Source organism: Salmo salar, chromosome 18, assembly GCF_965601325.2.
Source record: "Salmo salar chromosome 18, fSalSal1, whole genome shotgun sequence".
In the NCBI taxonomy this organism is placed as follows: domain Eukaryota; kingdom Metazoa; phylum Chordata; class Actinopteri; order Salmoniformes; family Salmonidae; genus Salmo; species Salmo salar.
This window is the reverse complement of record NC_138308.1, coordinates 22,872,415-22,892,936: the sequence shown is the minus strand read 5'-3', so window position 1 is coordinate 22,892,936 and position 20,522 is coordinate 22,872,415. Positions and strand designations below refer to the sequence as shown.

The following is a 20,522-nucleotide window of genomic DNA, read 5'->3' as shown; positions in this document are numbered from 1 at the left end:
TACTGTAACCCACTATAGTCCCCTGCACTCACCACAGCTCCCTGCTTCACACAATAGCCAGACTTGATGACCGTCTTGTCTTGGGTCGGCCTGCCCAGGAAGTATGGCAGCTGGTTGTGGGATCTATGCAGCAACTCTCGCTCGGAACCCTCCTGGCCCTCTCCCCTTTCCTGCTTTTGGGGGGGGAGGGGGGTACACCTGAGTTGTGTAGTCCCCTAAAAATGGTCTGCAGATGCTCAAACTATCAACTGCAACTCTACTGAAAATGAACTAGCTAGGGTTAGGGATAGATAGGGGGGCTGGCCTTGCCTACCTGCATCTGGGTTATGATGGGAACTCCCCCGATGATGTCAGTCCTGTAGGAGACCTGCTTCTTGGGTCCCAGGTTGTCCAGAAGGGCTTTCTGGGTCTCCACATTCTGTTGGCCATCATAGGACTTTGGCACCTGCAAGAGAAAATGGTGTGAAAAACATTCCTAACATGTACAGGATACCTTGATTCCTCCTGTTTTACTACTTTTACTGATTACTCCTGTTTCTAGCTCTGTGGTCAAACCAGTGACCTTTCGGTTACTTGCCCAACGTTCTAACCGTTAGGAGAGACCTTTCTGGGCGGCAGGTAGCCTAACAATAACCATCCTGCCAGTCACCCTCTTGACTATCACACACACAGGAAATCTTGAGATTTTACTCACTTTACTAAGACTCTATGACTTCAGTCATTAACAGGAAGTCATAGTTTTCTAAAGAGGACTAGGCTATGTCTTCTTGTGTGTAAAACAAGTCCTCAGCAATAAAAGACAGTGCAGCATTTAGTGAGAGACTCACAGTGATTTTGGTGGCCTTGTTGAGAGCGTTCACCCAGTCCACCAGGTCCTGCTGATCATTGGCCTGGAGGAAGAATTTCCTCATGCCAGCGTTTATGACTGAGAAAGAGGAAGGGAAATACCAAGAAAGAGATGGAAGACATCAAAAATAGGCCTAATGGGGAGTGACACATTCAAAAGAGAAGAACAAAAAAATATCACAAATATATATACATATAAAAAATAAAATTGGGTCACTGGTGACAATACAGAAGTTAAAAGGCTGTATCTTAATTACAGCTGGTTGAGAGGAAATAGAGTGGATTGTCCAGCCTGCTCTCAAACTAGATGTAACATAGCAAATGTAAATCCAGGATACTAAAATTAGTATGAGATTTTCCATTTGGTATGGTTACATACATTAGACAGGTTACTTAAGCCAAAATAATAGAAAATGCTCTGACCAGGTTGGATTGTCTGCTGTTCGTAATAAGACAGGGCATAGCAGGAGCATTGGGTCCATTATATGAGAGTGGAGAATTGCATCAAGGCAATCAGCAGCCCATTCTAATGACCTTCCACCAATATGTTAACAAAAGGGGCTCAAGACTATTACAAATTACACACACCAATGACAAAGGGGTTTTAGGTCAAAGCCTGATTAGCTCTGAACCAGTGATTCTGGCACAGAGTGCTCCTTTTGGCATCTTTCATGATCTCTTAATTATTTTATCCCTCCCTCCCTTCACTTTCCCGCTCTCCCTTCAGATCGTTGGGTTAAATTACATTATAGCCTGGGTGATGGTGCAGCGAATAGCTCTAAGCACTAGAACTTTGTGACACAATGGCCACCATTCTTTTAAGTTTCTATATGAGCGTGGGTGTGCACGTGTGTTGCTTGCGCCAGTGACTGCAGGGACCAAACAGACTCACACTAGCTAGTCAAACTTGTACATGCCATAGGTTATCATTCCATCTGGTCGTGCCGGTATTGACAGCATCAAATCGATGTAATGAAGCTAGCTAAGACAACCAGCTATGTTAGTCAGCTAGCTAACTTAGCTCGCTACCAAGGCTACTTGAGGCTATTTTGACGCACTTCCCATCGTTGTCTACAATTCCATTCAAATTAAAACAGCCTACCTGATGGTTGCTCGTTGTAGCCTACTCCTTTTCATTTAACTTAATTCCGTAGTTTTTATTCCTCCTTGCATTCATTAGAGATATCCCACATTGCTTGCTACACATGGAGCCACTGACTGTAGACAGCGCCACTTTTATTGGCCGACAATAACAACAAACATGTGAAACCGGTGTAGGCTACTACGAAAGGCCTGTGTCTTTATGGGCCGCATGTCATAAAAACTACATTCAAAAAGTTTGTTTTATGAATTAAGAATTTCAAATGTCATGATATATTGTGTGTAGCAATGTCACATAGATCATTTCATTTAGACAGCCTTTTCATTGTTAAAATAGGCCAATTCATTTTTTTTCTTCCCGTAACTATTCGAATACCATCGTCCATTCGGATATTCGAATAACTATGCCCATCCCTAAGTCCCACTTGTTCTGACCACACAAAAAACCACAGTGATGGAAACTGAAAGGAGACATCGTGACCATTGACTGAACATTAATGGTGTGGAATGAATGAGTGACTCAATGAGTGGGAGATGATCAGTAAGAGGCTGGCATGCCATGGGCATTTTGTTAAACATACTGAGACAACGAGATCATGGGAAAAGAAAGACGAGGCTATAAATCAATCCATTAGTGACAGCATTGAAACAAGAAGAAACCAAAATCGTACCAATGTGGCATACACGGGTGTGTATGCCACATTAGCACGTACAATTTACCCCACTATAAACTGTAACAGTCTGGCTGAAGGGGTGTGTAGACCAAGTGGTGGGGGCTCTCAAAGGAAGTGAATAATAAGCTGGGAGGGCGATATCTAAGATCTGACTCACAGCTGCGATCACACACAAAACATGTGTGTTGTTGAGTCACATAGCTGGGCCGCAGCATCAGAGCCACACACATACACGGACATGAATCATAGCTTGCCACTCTGATCCTTGTTTTACTGTAAGCATGACAGCCTTTCCCAAATGACTTTTCCTGAAAACACCAATTAAGAGCTACTTTTAAAAGACATGGGAGTTAGGAAGGGGTGCGATGGTAATAAATGTGGAAATCAACAAAACATGGCATGCAAACAGTGGTTTAAAAATATCCCAGACTTTTGAGAATGGGTTCCGATTCGGATGCCAGCATCCTGTCAAAACCCCAACACACACACACAACGGTGTGGTGATGACGGGGGCAGTTCTGTCACACACACTAGTGTTTCCTTCTATTGAGGGCGAAGGGGGGAATGCTGACACACACACACACAGGCCAAAAAGAGATTGTATTTTAAAATAATAATTTCAAACCTTTTTATTATATTGAGACATGATCACATAGGCCTATGTCTGTTTTTTTGTTCATGGGAGTACTTGGGAACAGAAAAAATAAAATTGGTCTGTGGGCCGCCAGTTGATGACCCCTGATGTACAGTATCCTGATCAGCTGCTATCCTGCATATCTCTTTTGGCTAAACAGCTGAAGCTATGCAGGGTTATTCGTAGCGTGGAGACAAGCCACATGAAAATCAGGCTGAGATGAGAGAAGGGCAAGAAGGATGCATTCCTCCCTTAGGTTCAAGTCAATCTAAACGACCCAGCCTTGTGTACATGGTGGCATCTGTCAGGGCAGACCTTGAACTGAGAAAGTCTGGCTCTTTGAGATGTCACTGTCATGTCAATCCTGAAAAAAGCTGGATTTATTGCTGAACAGAAACATGGACTCACCTACCCCCCATATCATTTAGTCATTTCAACTCATGCAAATGGGAAAAAGAGCCCATGGTCATATAAATAACGGAACGTTTGGTGTCCACTAACATTCTAAATCTAGAAACTAAGTTGGCCGAAATCTGTATATCTATAGCTGTGGTTTGGTATGAGTTTAAAAATACTGAAGGTCATGAAAAGTTGAGCCAAGTTACAACCACTTCCCTATTAATTGAGGAGAGGAACTGAGAGGAAAGAGAATAGTTGTCCTCAATCTTACCGAAGCAAAACTCTGCCTTTGGTCTCTGCTTAGTGGCGTCGCTGACCTACGAGGCAAGAGAAGTACAAAAACCTCAATTATTGAATTTAATATCCCTTTTCCAACAAGCACCTATAAAATCAATTATATGCATATTCTTCAGCAAATCTCTTACCTTGGAGATGTAGGTGAGCTTAAGTGAGCCAACACAGTGGGCACTGATGGGCAGGTTCTATAAGGGAAAAATGTGGGTGAGAAACTATTAGATACCATTGAATACTGTCCATTGTTGCAAACCCTGACCTTATAATATGCGGGGTGCTCCATATTATGTATTTGGATTACTCTAAAGAAGAGTGACTTGGTGGTTGGGGGGGACTGGATGGGGGTGAGAACTTGAGTAATCAATTCAAGGTTATTCCATTGTTAATAATCTAATACAAGAACAAATTTTTTTTGCAGATTCAATTTATAAGCACTAACAGAATTTCAAACTCTAAGATGTGTTTATTATTTGTGGAGTGTCAGTGCAGTGGAAATATATGAAGTCATTTTCAGAACCACCAGTAATTGGAACAATGGCATACTGCTAACTTTTTTTGCCTTCAGCCCCGTTTCACACCAACAAGCATACTTAACATTATATGTATACGAAACAAAAATAAAACATAACATGTAAAAGGTTGGCCCATGTTTCATGAGCTGAAACCAAAAAAATCCCTGAAATGTTCCATACGCACAAATAGCTTATTTCTCTCCAATTTTGTTTACATCCCAGTTAGTGAGCATTTCTCCTTTGCCAAGATAATCCATCCACCTGACAGGTGTGGCATATCAAGAAGCTGATTAAACAGCCTAATCATTACACAGGTGCACCTTGTGCTGGGGACAATAGAAGGCCACTCTAAAATGTGCCGTTTTTTCACACAACGCCACATGTCTAAAGTTGAGGGAGAGTGAAATTGGCATGCTGACTGCAGGAATGTCAACCAGAACTGTTGCCAGCGAATTGAATGTTAATTTCTCTACCATAATCTGCCTCTAACGTCATTTTAGAGAATATGGCAGTACATCCAACCGGCCTCACAACCACGCAAGCCCAGGACCTCCACATCCGGTTTCTTCTGAGACCAGCCACCCGGACAGCTGATGAAACGGAGGACTATTTCTGTCTCTATTTCTGTCTCAAACTCCTTTTGTGGAGAAAAAAACTAATTCTGATTGGCTGGGCCTGGCTCCCTAGTGGGTGGGCCTATGCCCATCCCTACAAGTAACATCAACAAACCTGGGTGATTCTCATGTTGAAACCAGTACCCTATTTTTTCAATCCTAGTTATATTAGCAACCCATGCTAGTTGTTGCATCTTTAGAGCTCCACTCTTTCTAAATTTCTAACAGATATTTTAATCTGTCACATGAAACTGCTTGTATGTGTGCAGTGTGCTTTTGACAACAGTGTTTTCCCACTAATTGCATTGTACCTTGTTGATCTGTGCAAGAAAATAGCCTATTCCAAACAGACTCTGGGACAATAGAGCCCATATTCATACAAGCAGTAGGCCTTGGCTACATCAAAAACAAACTTTAAAAAGCAAATGAGGCTGACGCAATCGATCACAATGTTTTGCTGAAAATGTTGATCAACTTATTTCTTCACGTTATAAGCGCAGCAATGCGCACAAGGCAGTAGACTACACACAAATGTTCATTCCATAATGCAATTAGCGGGAAAACACTGTAGTCAAAACCACACTGCACATACAAGCGATTTCATGTGACAGAGATGAACCTATAGACAGATAAGCATGACCGGTCAAATGTATTTCTATTGACTGGTATTTCCATCAATGAATAGGCTACAAAGCATTATTTTGCAATGGGATTTTTTCCCCCATTATAGCGGACAATTGGTCGGCAGCAGTTTTACTTATCGGCTTTTCATTTTTATTACCGGCTAATGGAAACCCTGGTACAAACACTGTCTGAGGACATGAGTCTCATTACGTAAAACACATTTTCAAGTTCCTGTAAAAACTCCAATCAGTTTTTAAATAACGTTTTATTCACCTATGATGCATCATCTAGAGTAGTAATAGTTATTCTATTCGCTTATATGCCTTCAGAATGGGGTTCTTATGTTCAAAACACCCCTTTACCCCACTTGGCCTTCTCATCACCGAAACGGCAAAGAAGCTCAAGTTGGGGGAAAAAGTCTGATTTAAAGTTATAATAATGTTACTATTTTATTTGGTTTTATGTTTACCTCAGGACTTTTCTTTAGGAGAGCAATGTTGAAAAATATTTGAAATTGATTTGTGTATTACTTTTTTGGACTGTTGCATTAATGACAATGTTGTGGAAATTGTGGTCAAATGCATATTATCTGATCAATAAACGTAATTATGAAATAGATAAGAACATATGCTAATCTCAGTAGTGAAAAATGACAGTTTTGTGAGAGTGACCCAGCTAATGCTAGCCATCGTACTGTGTTACCTGAGGGTTGTCCATGTACCACACCAGGCTGCCCGGTTGGGTGTCTAGGATGAAGTAGCGGCGCAGGAACTTCCCACTGCTCTCGTTTTCCTCGATGTCCAGGAAGCCACAGATCCGGTTCTGCCGATCCACGTAAGGCATCTCCCAGCCGGCACATTCCCTGGCCCAGGGGCCGGGAGATAGGAGGGGAAGAGGGTAGATGGAGGATAGCCTGGAGGGAGGAGAGAGGGGGTACTGAAGAGTTGCAGTGTAGTGTTAGAAAGCCTTGCCTGCCTCTGCTACTCTGCCCCCTGGTACTAGCTACACTCGGGATCATGTGACAAACTTCAACCCCGCCTCCTTTATCCCTTTCCATCTAGCCTAATCAGTTTCCCTCAGTCACCCATTCTACCATCCCCCTCTGGCTCCTTTTTTCTCCTCCCTCCCTCTGGCTCTTCATTCACATCTGGTAAGCCTTTGCAGTCTTCCCAAGCCTTTCCTTCTTTAACCTCCACAAACTCAGAGCTGAGAATTATTAGCCCAGGTCTACTTAAGTTATTCATTCATTTCCTAGAAGGTAACCCGACTGAGAACACAATTTCATTTACACTACAGACCTGGAGCTCAGTCATCAACACAACAATCAAATACTCTGAGGAGCTGGGGTGAGCAATATTTAACCCAAAGACTAAGCAGCCAACTAACTCACTGACATCTCCTGGTGGATAGAATTGTATTACGGATATCAGCTCTTATGTGGGGGCATAATATTGTATACATTGCTGTAATTTCTGATTGAAGGAATTGGAGTTAATAACAGACCTTTGAGTCCATGATAAAGGACCCTCTTTCTCTCCCTACCTCTGCCTCAGATAAAGAGGCTGGGACATTATGAGCATTGTGTGGGAGGATAGGGGTAAAGCAAAGCTGGGACAAAAGACCTGCTTGTTGGGCATTGTGTAAAGGGGTGACGACATCAGGGCTAGCCCCCGCAGCCCCTGGAGTCATTCAGTAGACACACGCACAGACGCTTGACGAAACACTGTCAGGGCTGATCCTGAACATTGATTTTAAAGAGTATATGAAGGGGAGGTTCAGACTAGCTGGAGATGCTTCTTGGTCAACAGTGACTGGAGCATGTGTACGTACACACTTACACAAGAGTGCCATAAGATTTTCAGGGGGAGATTTATATAGTATTGCAACATGCGAGGCCTCTAAATCCAACTGACACTTCGACTGTCAGGCAACATAGAAAGTAGGCTTTCCATGTGTGAGGAGAGGGAGAGAAAGAGCTCAAAAACAGACAGAAGAGGGGGGCAAGCGACAGACTACAGAACCACCATGTTAGAAAGGTCAAATAAGAGAAGGTTGGGGGGGGGGGGGGGTGAATCAAATCATGGACTATGGGCTTGGTCCCAACTCAAACATCAGTGTCCACATTCATTCCTCGTATAAATGCAAGAGAACGGCTTTGTCCACCACTGGCAACCAACGGCCGGGCAATAAAACTGAACAAAATGAGAGGTGTAGAGAGGGAGGGAGAAAGAAAGTGACAGAAAAGAAGGAGAGATCATTGGGAAGTGAGACAGGAGAACGACAAACAGTAAGGGAGTGAAGTGGGATGGGGCTTGTGATGAAGAACAATGGCTACCTACTGTGTCATCGTGAGTAAGGGAGGGCGAAGGTTAACTTTGTGCGACTTTCATCTAAACATTTTTCACTAGTTCGTGTAGGTCAAATTAATTCCAGTCTCACAAAAAGATTCTGCTTCGAGTTTGTTAAGATTGCGGCAGATAAGCCTAATATTTAGGCTTGTCCCAGGCACCTACTCTGCGTTCTAGCAGAGCAATCAGTGAAGAGACTTGTCCAACTGGGGGGTCTTTCCTTGATTTGAGGGGTAAAAATGTAATAGAAATGTTTATACTGATCTAAAGCAACGCATAAATCAATGATGCTTTAGGCTAGAAACAAGCGATAAAATGCCCTAGGAAGACGCAACTGATGCACATTGGAATATCTTTGGTTTGTCTCTATGAGCTACGACCTTCTAAAGTGAAGGAGTTAAAGAAATTGGACTTTGTTGGGAAGTAATCTTATTTAATGTTTGACTGTCGATATCAATACTTTTTGACTGTACCACTTTGATTTCAACAAAACTTTACATACATATTTGCCCATGGTAGAAGTGGCCTGAAAGTGACATTTTGAACCTGAATGCCAAAACATTCATTAGATAGAGGCGCTGAAAGTTCACACATTTTGCTTACCCCACCATACAATGAGACATCCATGTCTTCATCACTGGAAAAGATAAACGGTTGAGTGTGATGTCGTTTAAAAGCTTACATTCAGGTTTAGCAAACTATTTGATCATTTCTTGAAAAATTCTACATTTTAGCTTAGATCCTAATTTACATAATCTGAGGTGTTTGTGTGTTGTGCCCGCCATCAGTTGAGACACAGCATGCTCTTGAATGTTTTGGCATTCAGGTACAAAAAGTAATTTTCTGACCACTTTTACCATGGGCAAATATGTACGGCAAGTTTCGTTCAAATCAAAAGGGGTGCAGTCAAAGAGTGATTGAAATCAAATGGAACAATCCCATAACCAATCTCTCACTCTGCCCGTCTGCTGTGCATCTGCTCAGACTAGCCTTTTAGGCTATATATATTCTTTTATATTTATTTGCCTCTCCTTCATGATATGCTCAGTCTCAGCACGCCTGGTGAAGTCAGACCAAAGGTCCACCGATTAAGTAACAGATAGTTAAGACAATGCTACTGACAAGCCTGTTCAAGCTCCTGCTGGCATGCACCATTATCTGCAGCTTGGTGGGGTTTCAAACAGGAATCGACCAACAACCAAGTCAAGCGCTTCAGTCCACCCACGAAACATTAAAACCATAGCCGGCCAGTCTCAAAATAAACTATAACAGCATAGCGTGTGTTTGTGTCAGTATGCACTTATGAATTCCTGAGGCTTTGAGCAGAAAAATATCACCTGTCGGACAGAACAGCTGGATAAGTTGAGTCATTGCACAACAATTGTAAATGCAATCGCATGTTAAAAACATAGCCACGTTTAACAAGAGGATCCCAGCTTTATATAGCTACCATTCTTGTTTCTCAACTCCTAACTGAAGCCCGTCATCCATTAGCGATTCTAGTGCATAGGCAGTGCGGTAGGCAGGCATGTCACCCGCCACCTTGCAATTAGAGGCAGCAAGCATTTTGAAAACATACAGGATACTTAACTGTTTGAAATCTGAAACGTTTTACTTCATATTATGAGGCATGTCTTACATTGCATCAAAATAGCCAGCCTAGCCAAAATAGGACCATAGAAACCACTATTTCTCTCCTGTTCTATTGGTTTTCATATCAACTTTCTTTAGGTTGTCCAGAAGCCAGAGGCACAATCCTTATCATATTAGCAACCCATCCTAGTTGTTGCATCTTTATTCCCTCTCTAAGTTTCTAAAAGGAGATTTTCATCTCTGTCACATATGGAAACGTTTGCATCAGGTGCCCCATGTAGAACAGAGAATTCCATTTTGCCAAATGTTTGAAATGATGTTTTACATTGGCTGCTTAATTACAGTAGTTGTATTTTCAATAACTTAGCCTTTCAGCTGTAAGACAATTGGCTTGATGCTATTGCATGTTTCAATTAAGCTCTATAATGAAAAAAGTATGTTTCTTGTATGCACGCATAGTATTTTCTGTGGGTCACAATTTTACTATTTGGAACAAATTCAACTGTTTGTTAACCGGTTAATGAGGGTTGGTAAGTCAGCAGGAAAATTGACATCCCGAGTTGACAATTTGCATCTGCAATATCCGTGGCTTGGCACTCCACTGTGTAAATGAAATGTACAGGTCAATTCAATTCTGTTTGCCGGCTAGCTTTTATTTTATTTTTTGTCACGCTTTACAAAAGGCCTGGGCTTTGCACACTGTTTGATACACAGTTTCCCTGTAAATTGGATGATGTGGTCCATCACATACACTAGGCAGTACTTGATGCAAGACCATATGATGCAAGAGTAGGCTACATCACATGCCTAACAGGTTGGTTAGTAATAGCTATAGAAACAGAAAAGGCAGTATTCTCACTAAATCAACGTAAGTTCTATTGGATTGTTTTAATACTAGGCAACACAAGTGTAATAGGATGTTTGAAAGCCCTCCTAGCAAAGCCCAGTCAGAAGGAGCACGCCCCCATCCACATGGACAGGGCCGCAGTGGAGATGGTGAAAAGCTTTAAGTTCCTCGGCATAAACATCACTGACAATGTGAAATAGTCCACCCACACAGAGAGTGCGGTGAAGAAGGCCCAACAGCATCTGTCCAACTTCAGAAGGCTGAAGAAATGAGTCTTGGACCCTAAGACCCTCACAAACTTTGACAGATGCACCATTGAGAGCATCCTGTCTGGCTGTAACACCAACTGCATCATCCGGTCGGGCTGTATCAGCGCCTTGGATTGATTTACTACAATTACAAAATGTTTTTAATTCTACTCCTGCTCTGAACACACAAGCTTGTTAGCTAGCTAACGTTTGCTCTGGTCCAACGTTAAACCAACTCGGCAGTTCAAAGACATTCAAAGTTCCGCGATAGAAGCCTCTTCTCCGTAGGTATAATACTGTGGGCCTAATTCAGATAATGCATGTCATAACAAGATGCCCAGCGCTTCAAGGCAAGCTTCCATCACTCTCTTCACCCTCAACATTTGGTGCATCTCACGCTCTACACTGTGACTGGCAAAAAACTTCCCGTTTCTCTTTTATTATGATTAAATCATGCTGTTACGGCAAAATACAATTTGCTGTTAACGACTTTCCTATACATTTTAAATTATTATTATATTTCTTTAAAATCGCTTACTCGCTCCACAGCTAGCTGCTCTATCCACACTGATTGGTGAAGTAATTTAACGTCAATCTAAATGTAAAAAAATATATAAAAATAAAAAAATGCAGCGGTTTAAAAAGGAACGATATAAACGGGTATTGTTTTTAGTTCGAACTGGTTTAGAACCTTATTTTGTTGGTCGGAACAGTGGAACTGATCAAAAATAATTTCGGTGCCAACCCCTGTATGAAACATACACTATGGAAAACATACATCACACTCACTCATAATGGATTGGAAATAATTTGGCACAGTCAACTTTTAGAAGGTTAGGCAGCTGCTGACTTTTGAGAAGTCATCTGGTTTATTGCATATCACATTGTATACATTTTGCCAAGCTGTTAGAAAAGATTGTAATGCAAGCTACACTACTGGTCAAACGTTTTAGAACACCTACTCATGCAAGGATTTTTCTTTATTTTAACTATTTTCTATATTGTAGAATAATAGTGAAGAAATCAAAACTATGAAATAACACATATGGAATCATGTAAAAACAAAATATATTTTATATTTGAGATTCTTCAAATAGCCACCCTTTGCCTTGATGACAGCTTTGCACACTCTTGGAATTCTCTCAACCAGCTTCAACTGGAATGCTTTGCAACTGGCTCTGGGTAGGTCAAATATAAAATATATTTTGTTATGTTTAACAGTTTTTTGGTTAGTACATGATTCCATGTGTGCTATTTCATAGTGAAGCTATAAAAACTATTATTCTACCATGTAGAAAATAGTACAAAGAAAGAAAAACCCTTAGTGGGTGTTCTAAAACTTTTGACCGGTAATGTATACGTGCAGGATATGCCATTTTGGCAAATATGCATATGCAGCTGTAGTTTTTAAACCTCCACTCTAGCATTCATGACACACATCTTTCTATCTTCATACTTTTATTTGGGTTTTTATGCAAAGTATATGATTGAATGTTTCTTTGACCCGTTTCAGGAAAGTAGGCATATGTCGCGGGTCACTACTTCACAGGAAAGCCATTTGAACGTAAACTAGATTTTTTATCAAAATACATTTTTTGGCAGAAATGCCTTCTCGAACATGTGAACTTATGTGCCTTAATTACAAACGTGTATGCCATTTGTAAATACAAATACAATTGTTAAATTACGAGCCTAGTTGGTTTAGCCACAGAAAAAGACAAAACTTCCCGCTAGCCATGATTGGCTGAGATAATTAGTGGGCTGGACATGCCAAGAGATGAGTTTGGATTGGTCTGCCATTTAGCATCCTTCTGTCTATTTGAGCTGGTCAGTATATCTAGGTAACCCTGTCTAATGCAGCTTTAAAAATGTATCGCGTAGTAAAACTGCATAAGCCTAATGTCAAGTTAAAGTGTACTGTTAGCTAGCTAACGTTAGCTGGCTGGCTCGCTAGCTAACGTTACGTCTATGCTCTCCACTTTCTGGAGGACAGTTTTGAAATCAGTGGAATTCAAGTATGATAGCTACGGAGATGGAGAAAACACCTGTCTTCGGATTACATCTTCAAACTAAGGGCAACCATGGCATCTGACAGGAGATGCGTCCATCCAAGATAGTCTAGCTACATTTTCAGAAATTACACGTTTCCAATTTTGACAGAAAGTGGTTTCATTTCAAGTTAAAGTGTACTGTTAGCTAGCTAACGTTAGCTGGCTGGCTCGCTAGTTAACGTAACAAATATTTTTTGCTCATATAATTTAAATACACGTCGTTAAGTGTAGGCAAGGCCATAAGCAAACAGGTATAGTGGGATAAAACAAAAGAGTTAAATCGTGAAGATGTTTCCACAAATGGACAGGTATTTTCATATCTATGGTAGCAAGACGTTATCTATTTTTGCTAACTTTCTATTACAAACTGTTTTGTAGTGAGATCATTTATTTAGGGATATGAGTACTAAGTATGTACACTTCAGACCATTTTATTGGAAAACTACAAAATAATGTTAATTTTTTTTATGTGATTTTGTGATCCAATATGCAATAGCATAATTTGGTTGTAATGTACTGTAAAAATTATTTACAGTATGTAAAATATGATATTTCAAAATAAGGTATGTTTTTTTTATTTGTAATATATACAGCTCAAAAAAATAAAGGGAACACTTAAACAACACATCCTAGATCTGAATGAAAGAAATAATCTTATTAAATACTTTTTTCTTTACATAGTTGAATGTGCTGACAACAAAATCACACAAAAATAATCAATGGAAATCCAATTTATCAACCCATGGAGGTCTGGATTTGGAGTCACACTCAAAATTAAAGTGGAAAACCACACTACAGGCTGATCCAACTTTGATGTAACGTCCTTAAAACAAGTCAAAATGCGGCTCAGTAGTGTGTGTGGACTCCACGTGCCTGTATAACCTCCCTACAACGCCTGGGCATGCTCCTGATGAGGTGGCGGATGGTCTCCTGAGGGATCTCCTCCCAGACCCGGACTAAAGCATCCGGCAACTACTGGACAGTCTGTGGTGCAACGTGGCGTTGGTGGATGGAGCGAGACATGATGTCCCAGATGTGCTCAATTGGATTCAGGTCTGGGGAACGGGCGGGCCAGTCCATAGCATCAATGCCTTCCTCTTGCAGGAACTGCTGACACACTCCAGCCACATGAGGTCTAGCATTGTCTTGCATTAGGAGGAACCCAGGGCCAACCACACCAGCATATGGTCTCACAAGGGGTCTGAGGATCTCATCTCGGTACCTAATGGCAGTCAGACTACCTCTGGCGAGCACATGGAGGGCTGTGCGGCCCCCCAAAGAAATGCCACCCCACACCATGACTGACCCACCGCCAAACCGGTCATGCTGGAGGATGTTGCAGGCAGCAGAACGTTCTCCACGGCGTCTCCAGACTCTGTCTCGTCTGTCACATGTGCTCAGTGTGAACCTGCTTTCATCTGTGAAGAGCACAGGGCGCCAGTGGCGAATTTGCCAATCTTGGTGTTCTCTGGCAAATGCCAAACGTCCTGCACGGTGTTGGGCTGTAAGCACAACCCCACCTGTGGACGTCGGGCCCTCATACCACCCTCATGGAGTCTGTTTCTGACCGTTTGAGCAGACACATGCACATTTGTGGCCTGCTGGAGGTCATTTTGCAGGGCTCTGGCAGTGCTTCTTCTGCTCCTCCTTGCACAAAGGCGGAGGTAGCGGTCCTGCTGCTGGGTTGTTGCCCTCCTACGGCCTCCTCCACGTCTCCTGATGTACTGGCCTGTCTCCTGGTAGCGCCTCCATGCTCTGGACACTACGCTGACAGACACAGCAAACCTTCTTGCCACAGCACGCATTGATGTGCTATCCTGGATGAGCTGCACTACTTGAGCCACTTGTGTGGGTTGTAGACTCCGTCTCATGCTACCACTAGAGTGAAAGCACCGCCAGCATTCAAAAGTGACCAAAACATCAGCCAGGAAGCATAGGAACTGAGAAGTGGTCTGTGGTCCCCACCTGCCGAACCACTCCTTTATTGGGGGTGTCTTGCTAATTGCCACCTGTTGTCTATTCCATTTGCACAACAGCATGTGAAATTTATTGTCAATCAGTGTTGCTTCCTAAGTGGACAGTTTGATTTCACAGAAGTGTGATTGACTTGGAGTTACATTGTGTTGTTTAATTGTTCCCTTTATTTTTTTGAGCAGTGTATTTTCAGAAATCCTGTTTTTGCCTTGTCATTTTGGGTTATTGTTTGTAGATTGATGAGGATCAAAAACAATTCAATCCATTTTAGAATACGGCTGTAATGTTCAAAAATGTGGGAAAAGTCAAGGGGTCTGAATACTTTGCGAGTGCACTGTGTGCAGTGGTTCGTAGGGGCAGGGGGTTGTGCCACCTTCATAAAGCAAGGACTTCATTACAGGATGCTAGGGCAAGGGTATTGAACAGGAATATATGGTAGTGGTGGTGGTGGTGTGGCTGAGAGGGGTGCTAGTGGTGGATGGAAATGGCCAAGTGGTTGAAAATCTGATAGAAATCAAAGACCTGGTGTGCCTGAATGATGCCGAGGGACCAGGATGGATGTAGCCAAAAGGAATGTCTGGAGGAAAAAGGGGGAGGCTTGCAAGCCGAAGAACACCATCCCAACCATGAAGCACGGGGGTGGCAGCATCATGTTGTGGGGGTGCTTTGCTGCAGGAGGGACTGGTGCACTTCACAAAATAGATTGCATCATGAGGCAGGAAAATTATGTGGATATATTGAAGCAACATCTCAAGATGTCAGTCAGAAAGTTAAAAGCTCCAAAGTTGTGGAAAAATGGCTTCAGGACAACAAAGTCAAGGTATTGGAGTGGCCATCACAAAGCCCTGACCTCAATCCTGTAGAACATTTGTGGGAAGAACTGAAAAAGCATGTGTGAGCAAAGAGGCCTACAAACATGATTCAGTTACTGGGCCAAAATTCACCCAATTTATTGCGGGAAGGTTGTGGAAGGCTACCCGAAACATTTGACCCAAGTTAAACAATTTAAAGACAATGCTACCAAATACTAATTGAGTGTATGTAAACTTCTGACCCACTGGGAATGCAATGAAAGAAATAAAAGCTGAAATAAATCATTCTCTCTACTATTATTCTGACATTTCACATTCTTAAAATAAAGTGGTGATCCTAACTGACCTAAGACAGGGAATTTTTACTAGGATTAAATGTCAGGAATTGTGAAAAACTGAGTTTAAATGTATTTGGCTATGTAAACTTCCGACTTCAACTGTATCAGACACACTACCGTTCAAAAGTTTGGAGTCACTTAGAAATGTCCTTGTTTTTGAAAGAAAAGCAACAAAAAAAAGTCTATTAAAATGACATCAAATTGATCAGAAATACAGTGTAGACATTGTTAATGTTGTAAATGACTATTGAAGCAGTATTTTTTTGTGGTTGTTGTTGGATATAACAGACTAAAAACACCAAGAAATCAGCTCCAAGTGATTTTAATTTAAGAAATCTGTTCAAGTATTCCCATGGATAATAAAGAGAAACGTGTGATCATATAGAAATGTAAGCAAGGTTTGAAATGGAGTTTTAGTCAAACACATCCTTTGTGCTTCTATCGGTCAATTTGCTGTCTACAAATTATTTGTAATTATTATCATCATCATCATCCGGACCCCCGACCATCCATTCAAGAAGAAAATATAAAAATAAATAGTAATAGAATTGTCCTGCTACTGAATTTAGTTGATGATCGCTGCAGTATAGTGTATAATTCGGCAGCCCAGATCTCACTGGAAAGACTAGATATCATACAGGGGCAAGGACTCCGAATATGTAGTAGGGCGTTTCAGACCTCCCTAGTGTCTGGACTATAGATGGAGATGGGGGATATGCCATTGCAGAATAGGAGACAGCAGCTGGCCATTAATGATTGGGTCAACCTACTGGGACATCGGGTGTCTCATCCTGCAAAAGGAATTCTACAGGCATGCTGAGAACATGAACAAGGACAGAACACGAGCTTTGGGTGGATGGGTAATACTCAGGCGAAGGGAGATGGGACTGTATGGAAGGAAGTTTAGCTTCACGGTAGCTATTCCTGTGAACCCACTATGGCTACTCCCGCCTCCAGTAGTTGATCTAGAAGTGTTGGAGAGACTACGGAAAGATAAGGAGGGGTTTGATCCATCTGATTTGTTTAATAGACGTCTGGATACTGTATATCAGGATTTTGTGGCCATTTACACTGATGGTTCAAAAGATCCAAGGACAGGACGCACTGGGCCAGCATTTGTAGTGCAGAAAACTGGGGTGGCGGACAGGAAACCTATTACAGATCACCTGGCTGTATATATGGTGGAGCTGATGGGTGTACTGTTGGCCTTGCAGTGGGTGGAAGAAGGCAAGCTATACAGAGTAGTTACTTTCTCTGACTCATGTGCAGTGTTGATGAGTCTGTAGTCCTGTAGCTCACGTAGCAGACAAGACCTGCTGTATGAGGTACTAAAAACCCATGGCAGGGTTAGACAGATAGGTATGCAGACAAGTTTTCTTGGGTCCCAGCCCATGTGGGGGTGGAGGGGAACGAGGTAGCTGGTGTACTGGCTAAACAAGCACTTAGTAGTGGGGATGTGGATGTTGTAGTTTCAATGAGCAAGGCAAAAAGCTTGATATGGACAGTGATGGTGCAGAGATGGCAGGAGCAGTGGAATAGGGACACTAAGGGAAAACATATATTCCAAATACAGAGATAAGTCAGGGAGGGGAGGACGGCAGGAAGAGAGGAGGCTATTTTTACAAGACTACGGGTGGGACACAGCCGGTTGAATAATACTTTAAATGTTATAGGAAAACATCCAACAGGAAAGTGTGATTATTGCCAGGAAACAGAGACAGTGAAGCATGTATAAATGTTATACTGTAGGAAAGCATCCAACAGGAAGAGTGTGATTATAGTAGGGCCGGCAAACTGTGACAAAATATCCTCCAAACGGCTTCAAGGGCAGTATCACTTTTATACAACTGTTTACCAACATATTCAAATAATGATTGAACATTTATGAATTTATTCATACTATTTCATCCTTCCACAAGATATAGTCCTGGCCCAAATCTAGGGTTTTTACCTAAGCCGGCTGGTCGTTCGCTCTATCGGTTCGGTGGCTAGAGACGCGACCCAGTTGTTCGTTCTAAATGTTCCATTCCCATAATGGCTGGCAACGTTCTTATCCCACGCTTTCTAGCTAGGCAACTACAGCTAACTTACAGTCACGTCAAAAAGTGCAGCCAGAATAACAGCAAAGTAGCTGCATTTGTTTAAGCTGTTTTCTAGTGACATTTGTGTGGAGCTAATGAGGTGCAATTTTGCCTGGCATAGAAAATGTGCTCACTCGTCAGGACACTGTTGGTCAGAGGAGCTAGCCAACAACACAGCTAACACAATCACTTCAAACTGAAGCTGGAAAGACTGCAAACTAGCGACACTCTGTTTCATTTGACCTTTTTCCAAATTACATTTCTTTGTGTATATATATATATCCATAAAAATGATGCCAGCTGATTCATGATTTCGACTAGCTAAGAAACGCTGCCCATCTTTCTTGTCCAGACATGTTCATTACTATGGGACAGCTGGAGATCGAAATTGAATATTGAAACAATGTTGTAAATGTCGGGGAGACAGACAGTAAGGTTTATACAAATCTCCGCTGTTGAAAACTAAATGTTAGTATAAAAAAAATGTAAGATAATGTCTAGATGCTTTTTATAGTGATCAAGTTTATAAAGTGCCTGGGTGGGGCTGATGAGACAGTGGATTGCACAGTCAGATGGAACAGAGTAAATAGGCATTTTAAGGTCATAGATTTAGCAGGTGGTAACTTGTGGAATAGACACCAGCTGGAACACGGTTTTAACCCATCAGCATTCAGGATTAGACCCACGCCTTGTATAAAGGAGCATACTGAGTAGAATGTCATTAGATACAGTTTCAAATATGTTGTTATATTTTTTTTAAGAAATGGGTCTGGCTGGCTGGATGTAGTATCTCCCAGTCTCTGGCCCACAATCCTGTACAGTAGGTGGCGGTAATCCTGAGTGGCGCAGCGGTCTAAGGCACTGCATCTCAGTGCTTGAGCCGTCACTACAGACACCCTGGTTCGAATACAGAATGTATCACAACCGGCCGTGATTGGGAGTCCCATTAGCGGCGCACAATTGGCTCAGCTTCGTCCGGGTTTGGCCTGTGTAGGCCATCATTGTGAATAAGCATTTGTTATTAACTGACTTGCCTAGTAAAATAAAAGGTTAAAGAAAAAATGTTTAAACAACGTTGGATGCTAACCACCAATAAACCCCACCGAAGAATTAACTTAGTAGTCGTTTGGCTAAACAAACGTTATAACTAATTGTTGTGGCTTTTATTTAGGAAGTACAAGGCTAGTTAGCGCTAGCTTAGCAGCTAAAAACACAACACACTTCTCATGTAGTGATAGTTCTACTTTGCAAACTTCTGCTTTACCTAGTTAACTAAGCACAGAATGTAGCGGACTGACTTTTTTCTCCTTCACTAACGTAGTTAGCAAACGTTACTGGCCTGGCACAGAATGAGCTCTGACAACTAACTCTAGTTAGCTAATTTGCATAACTTTAGCTAACCCATTCATAGACGCTAACTGCTACAGATCAGAAGGGTTTTCGAAAGGTTAACGTTAGCTAACAACGCACGGGACGTTCAAAACGCACTTCAAATGTTCGCCAGCTTCACGTCAAGGCTTTAACTATAGCTAATACTTAAGTCTCGAATAAACGTTTACATTTATATTTGGCGACTTGCAACCAGTGCAACTCACTCAAGTTGTCTTCACACAGGAGCTCATTGATTCAGCCTCTCCTCTTGTTACGCTGGGTTGGATGAGTTCCCCCACTCACTGTATAAAACGTAGCTAGCGTACTAACTTTAGGCTGCTACTGTGTGTGTGTTAAACATGGATTTTATGCCCCATCTAGCGGCCACAATCAGAACTGCTTTTTATAAAAACAATTGCAAAGCGAAAAACTTTATATTCTGCATAATTTCCTGCTAAAGTACGCTCGTAGCTCCTTTGCCTGATCTAATTGCCATCACATCAACTAAGTGACGTGTAGTCATGGATGGCCCCAACAAATTACCAAGAAAAATAACAAAATAATGTATATTTCGTCTCTGTGCGTCATCATTTTCCTTCAATTCGCAAGAGGCTGAATGGGTGCTGTCTGGTGAAAAATTATATGATATTGCAGGCGCCCATAGCATTGAATAAAGGGAAGCCGGTGAGCGTTTGACCTCCCTTGATAAAAAATAATAAAATAACCAATCAGTGTTGAGCTAAACTGAGCGAGCTCAACTGTGAATGGTCCTGGAGCACCAAAAAAGGTGTCATTGGAAGACAGTTTGGATTTGGCTTCACACCATTCACACCACACCAAAATCCCAAAGTAATTTACAGAAAAAAATTGAATTGTTGCATCTCCTTTTGTTGTTGTCTTTTGGTGGCTAGCTAGCTAGCTAAAATTGTCCCTTTCCTAAATGAACCGTGGATGGAGATATATATTTGGACTTCATTCTCTGTACTGGCCAATGATTATAATGGCAATTTGGATCCAACCACAAATACATACATTGTGCCCCTGGCCTGAAAGTTCAACATGTAGCTAGATGTAGTAGGCTAATGTTAACTCTCGAGCGGCACAGCGGTCTAAGGCACTGCATCTCAGTGCTAGATGCGTCACTACAGACCCTGGTTCGAT

General features: G+C 41.8%; 1 protein-coding gene across 7 annotated transcripts in view; it reads right to left on the bottom strand.

Moving 5' to 3' along the window:
* Positions 1-19,722, bottom strand: part of LOC106577048 (pleckstrin homology domain-containing family A member 1) — a 30,585-nt gene extending 10,863 nt beyond the window's left edge. For 2 of the 7 annotated variants that reach the window (XM_045700868.2, XM_045700870.2), the window contains exons 1-7: positions 19,550-19,684; positions 6,401-6,611; positions 4,080-4,136; positions 3,926-3,971; positions 828-925; positions 314-445; positions 33-173 (exon numbers count right to left, since the gene is read on the bottom strand). In XM_045700868.2, coding sequence (XP_045556824.1) covers positions 33-173; positions 314-445; positions 828-925; positions 3,926-3,971; positions 4,080-4,136; positions 6,401-6,611; positions 19,550-19,551 — 687 coding nt within the window. In that variant the 5' untranslated portion in view covers positions 19,552-19,684. Of the gene's footprint in view, positions 1-32; positions 174-313; positions 446-827; positions 926-3,925; positions 3,972-4,079; positions 4,137-6,400; positions 6,612-19,549 lie in introns of all 7 variants that reach the window. The other 5 variants (XM_014154735.3, XM_045700873.2, XM_045700869.2 and 2 more) reach the window with 5 other exon arrangements.
* Between the last annotated feature and the right edge of the window lie 800 nt (positions 19,723-20,522).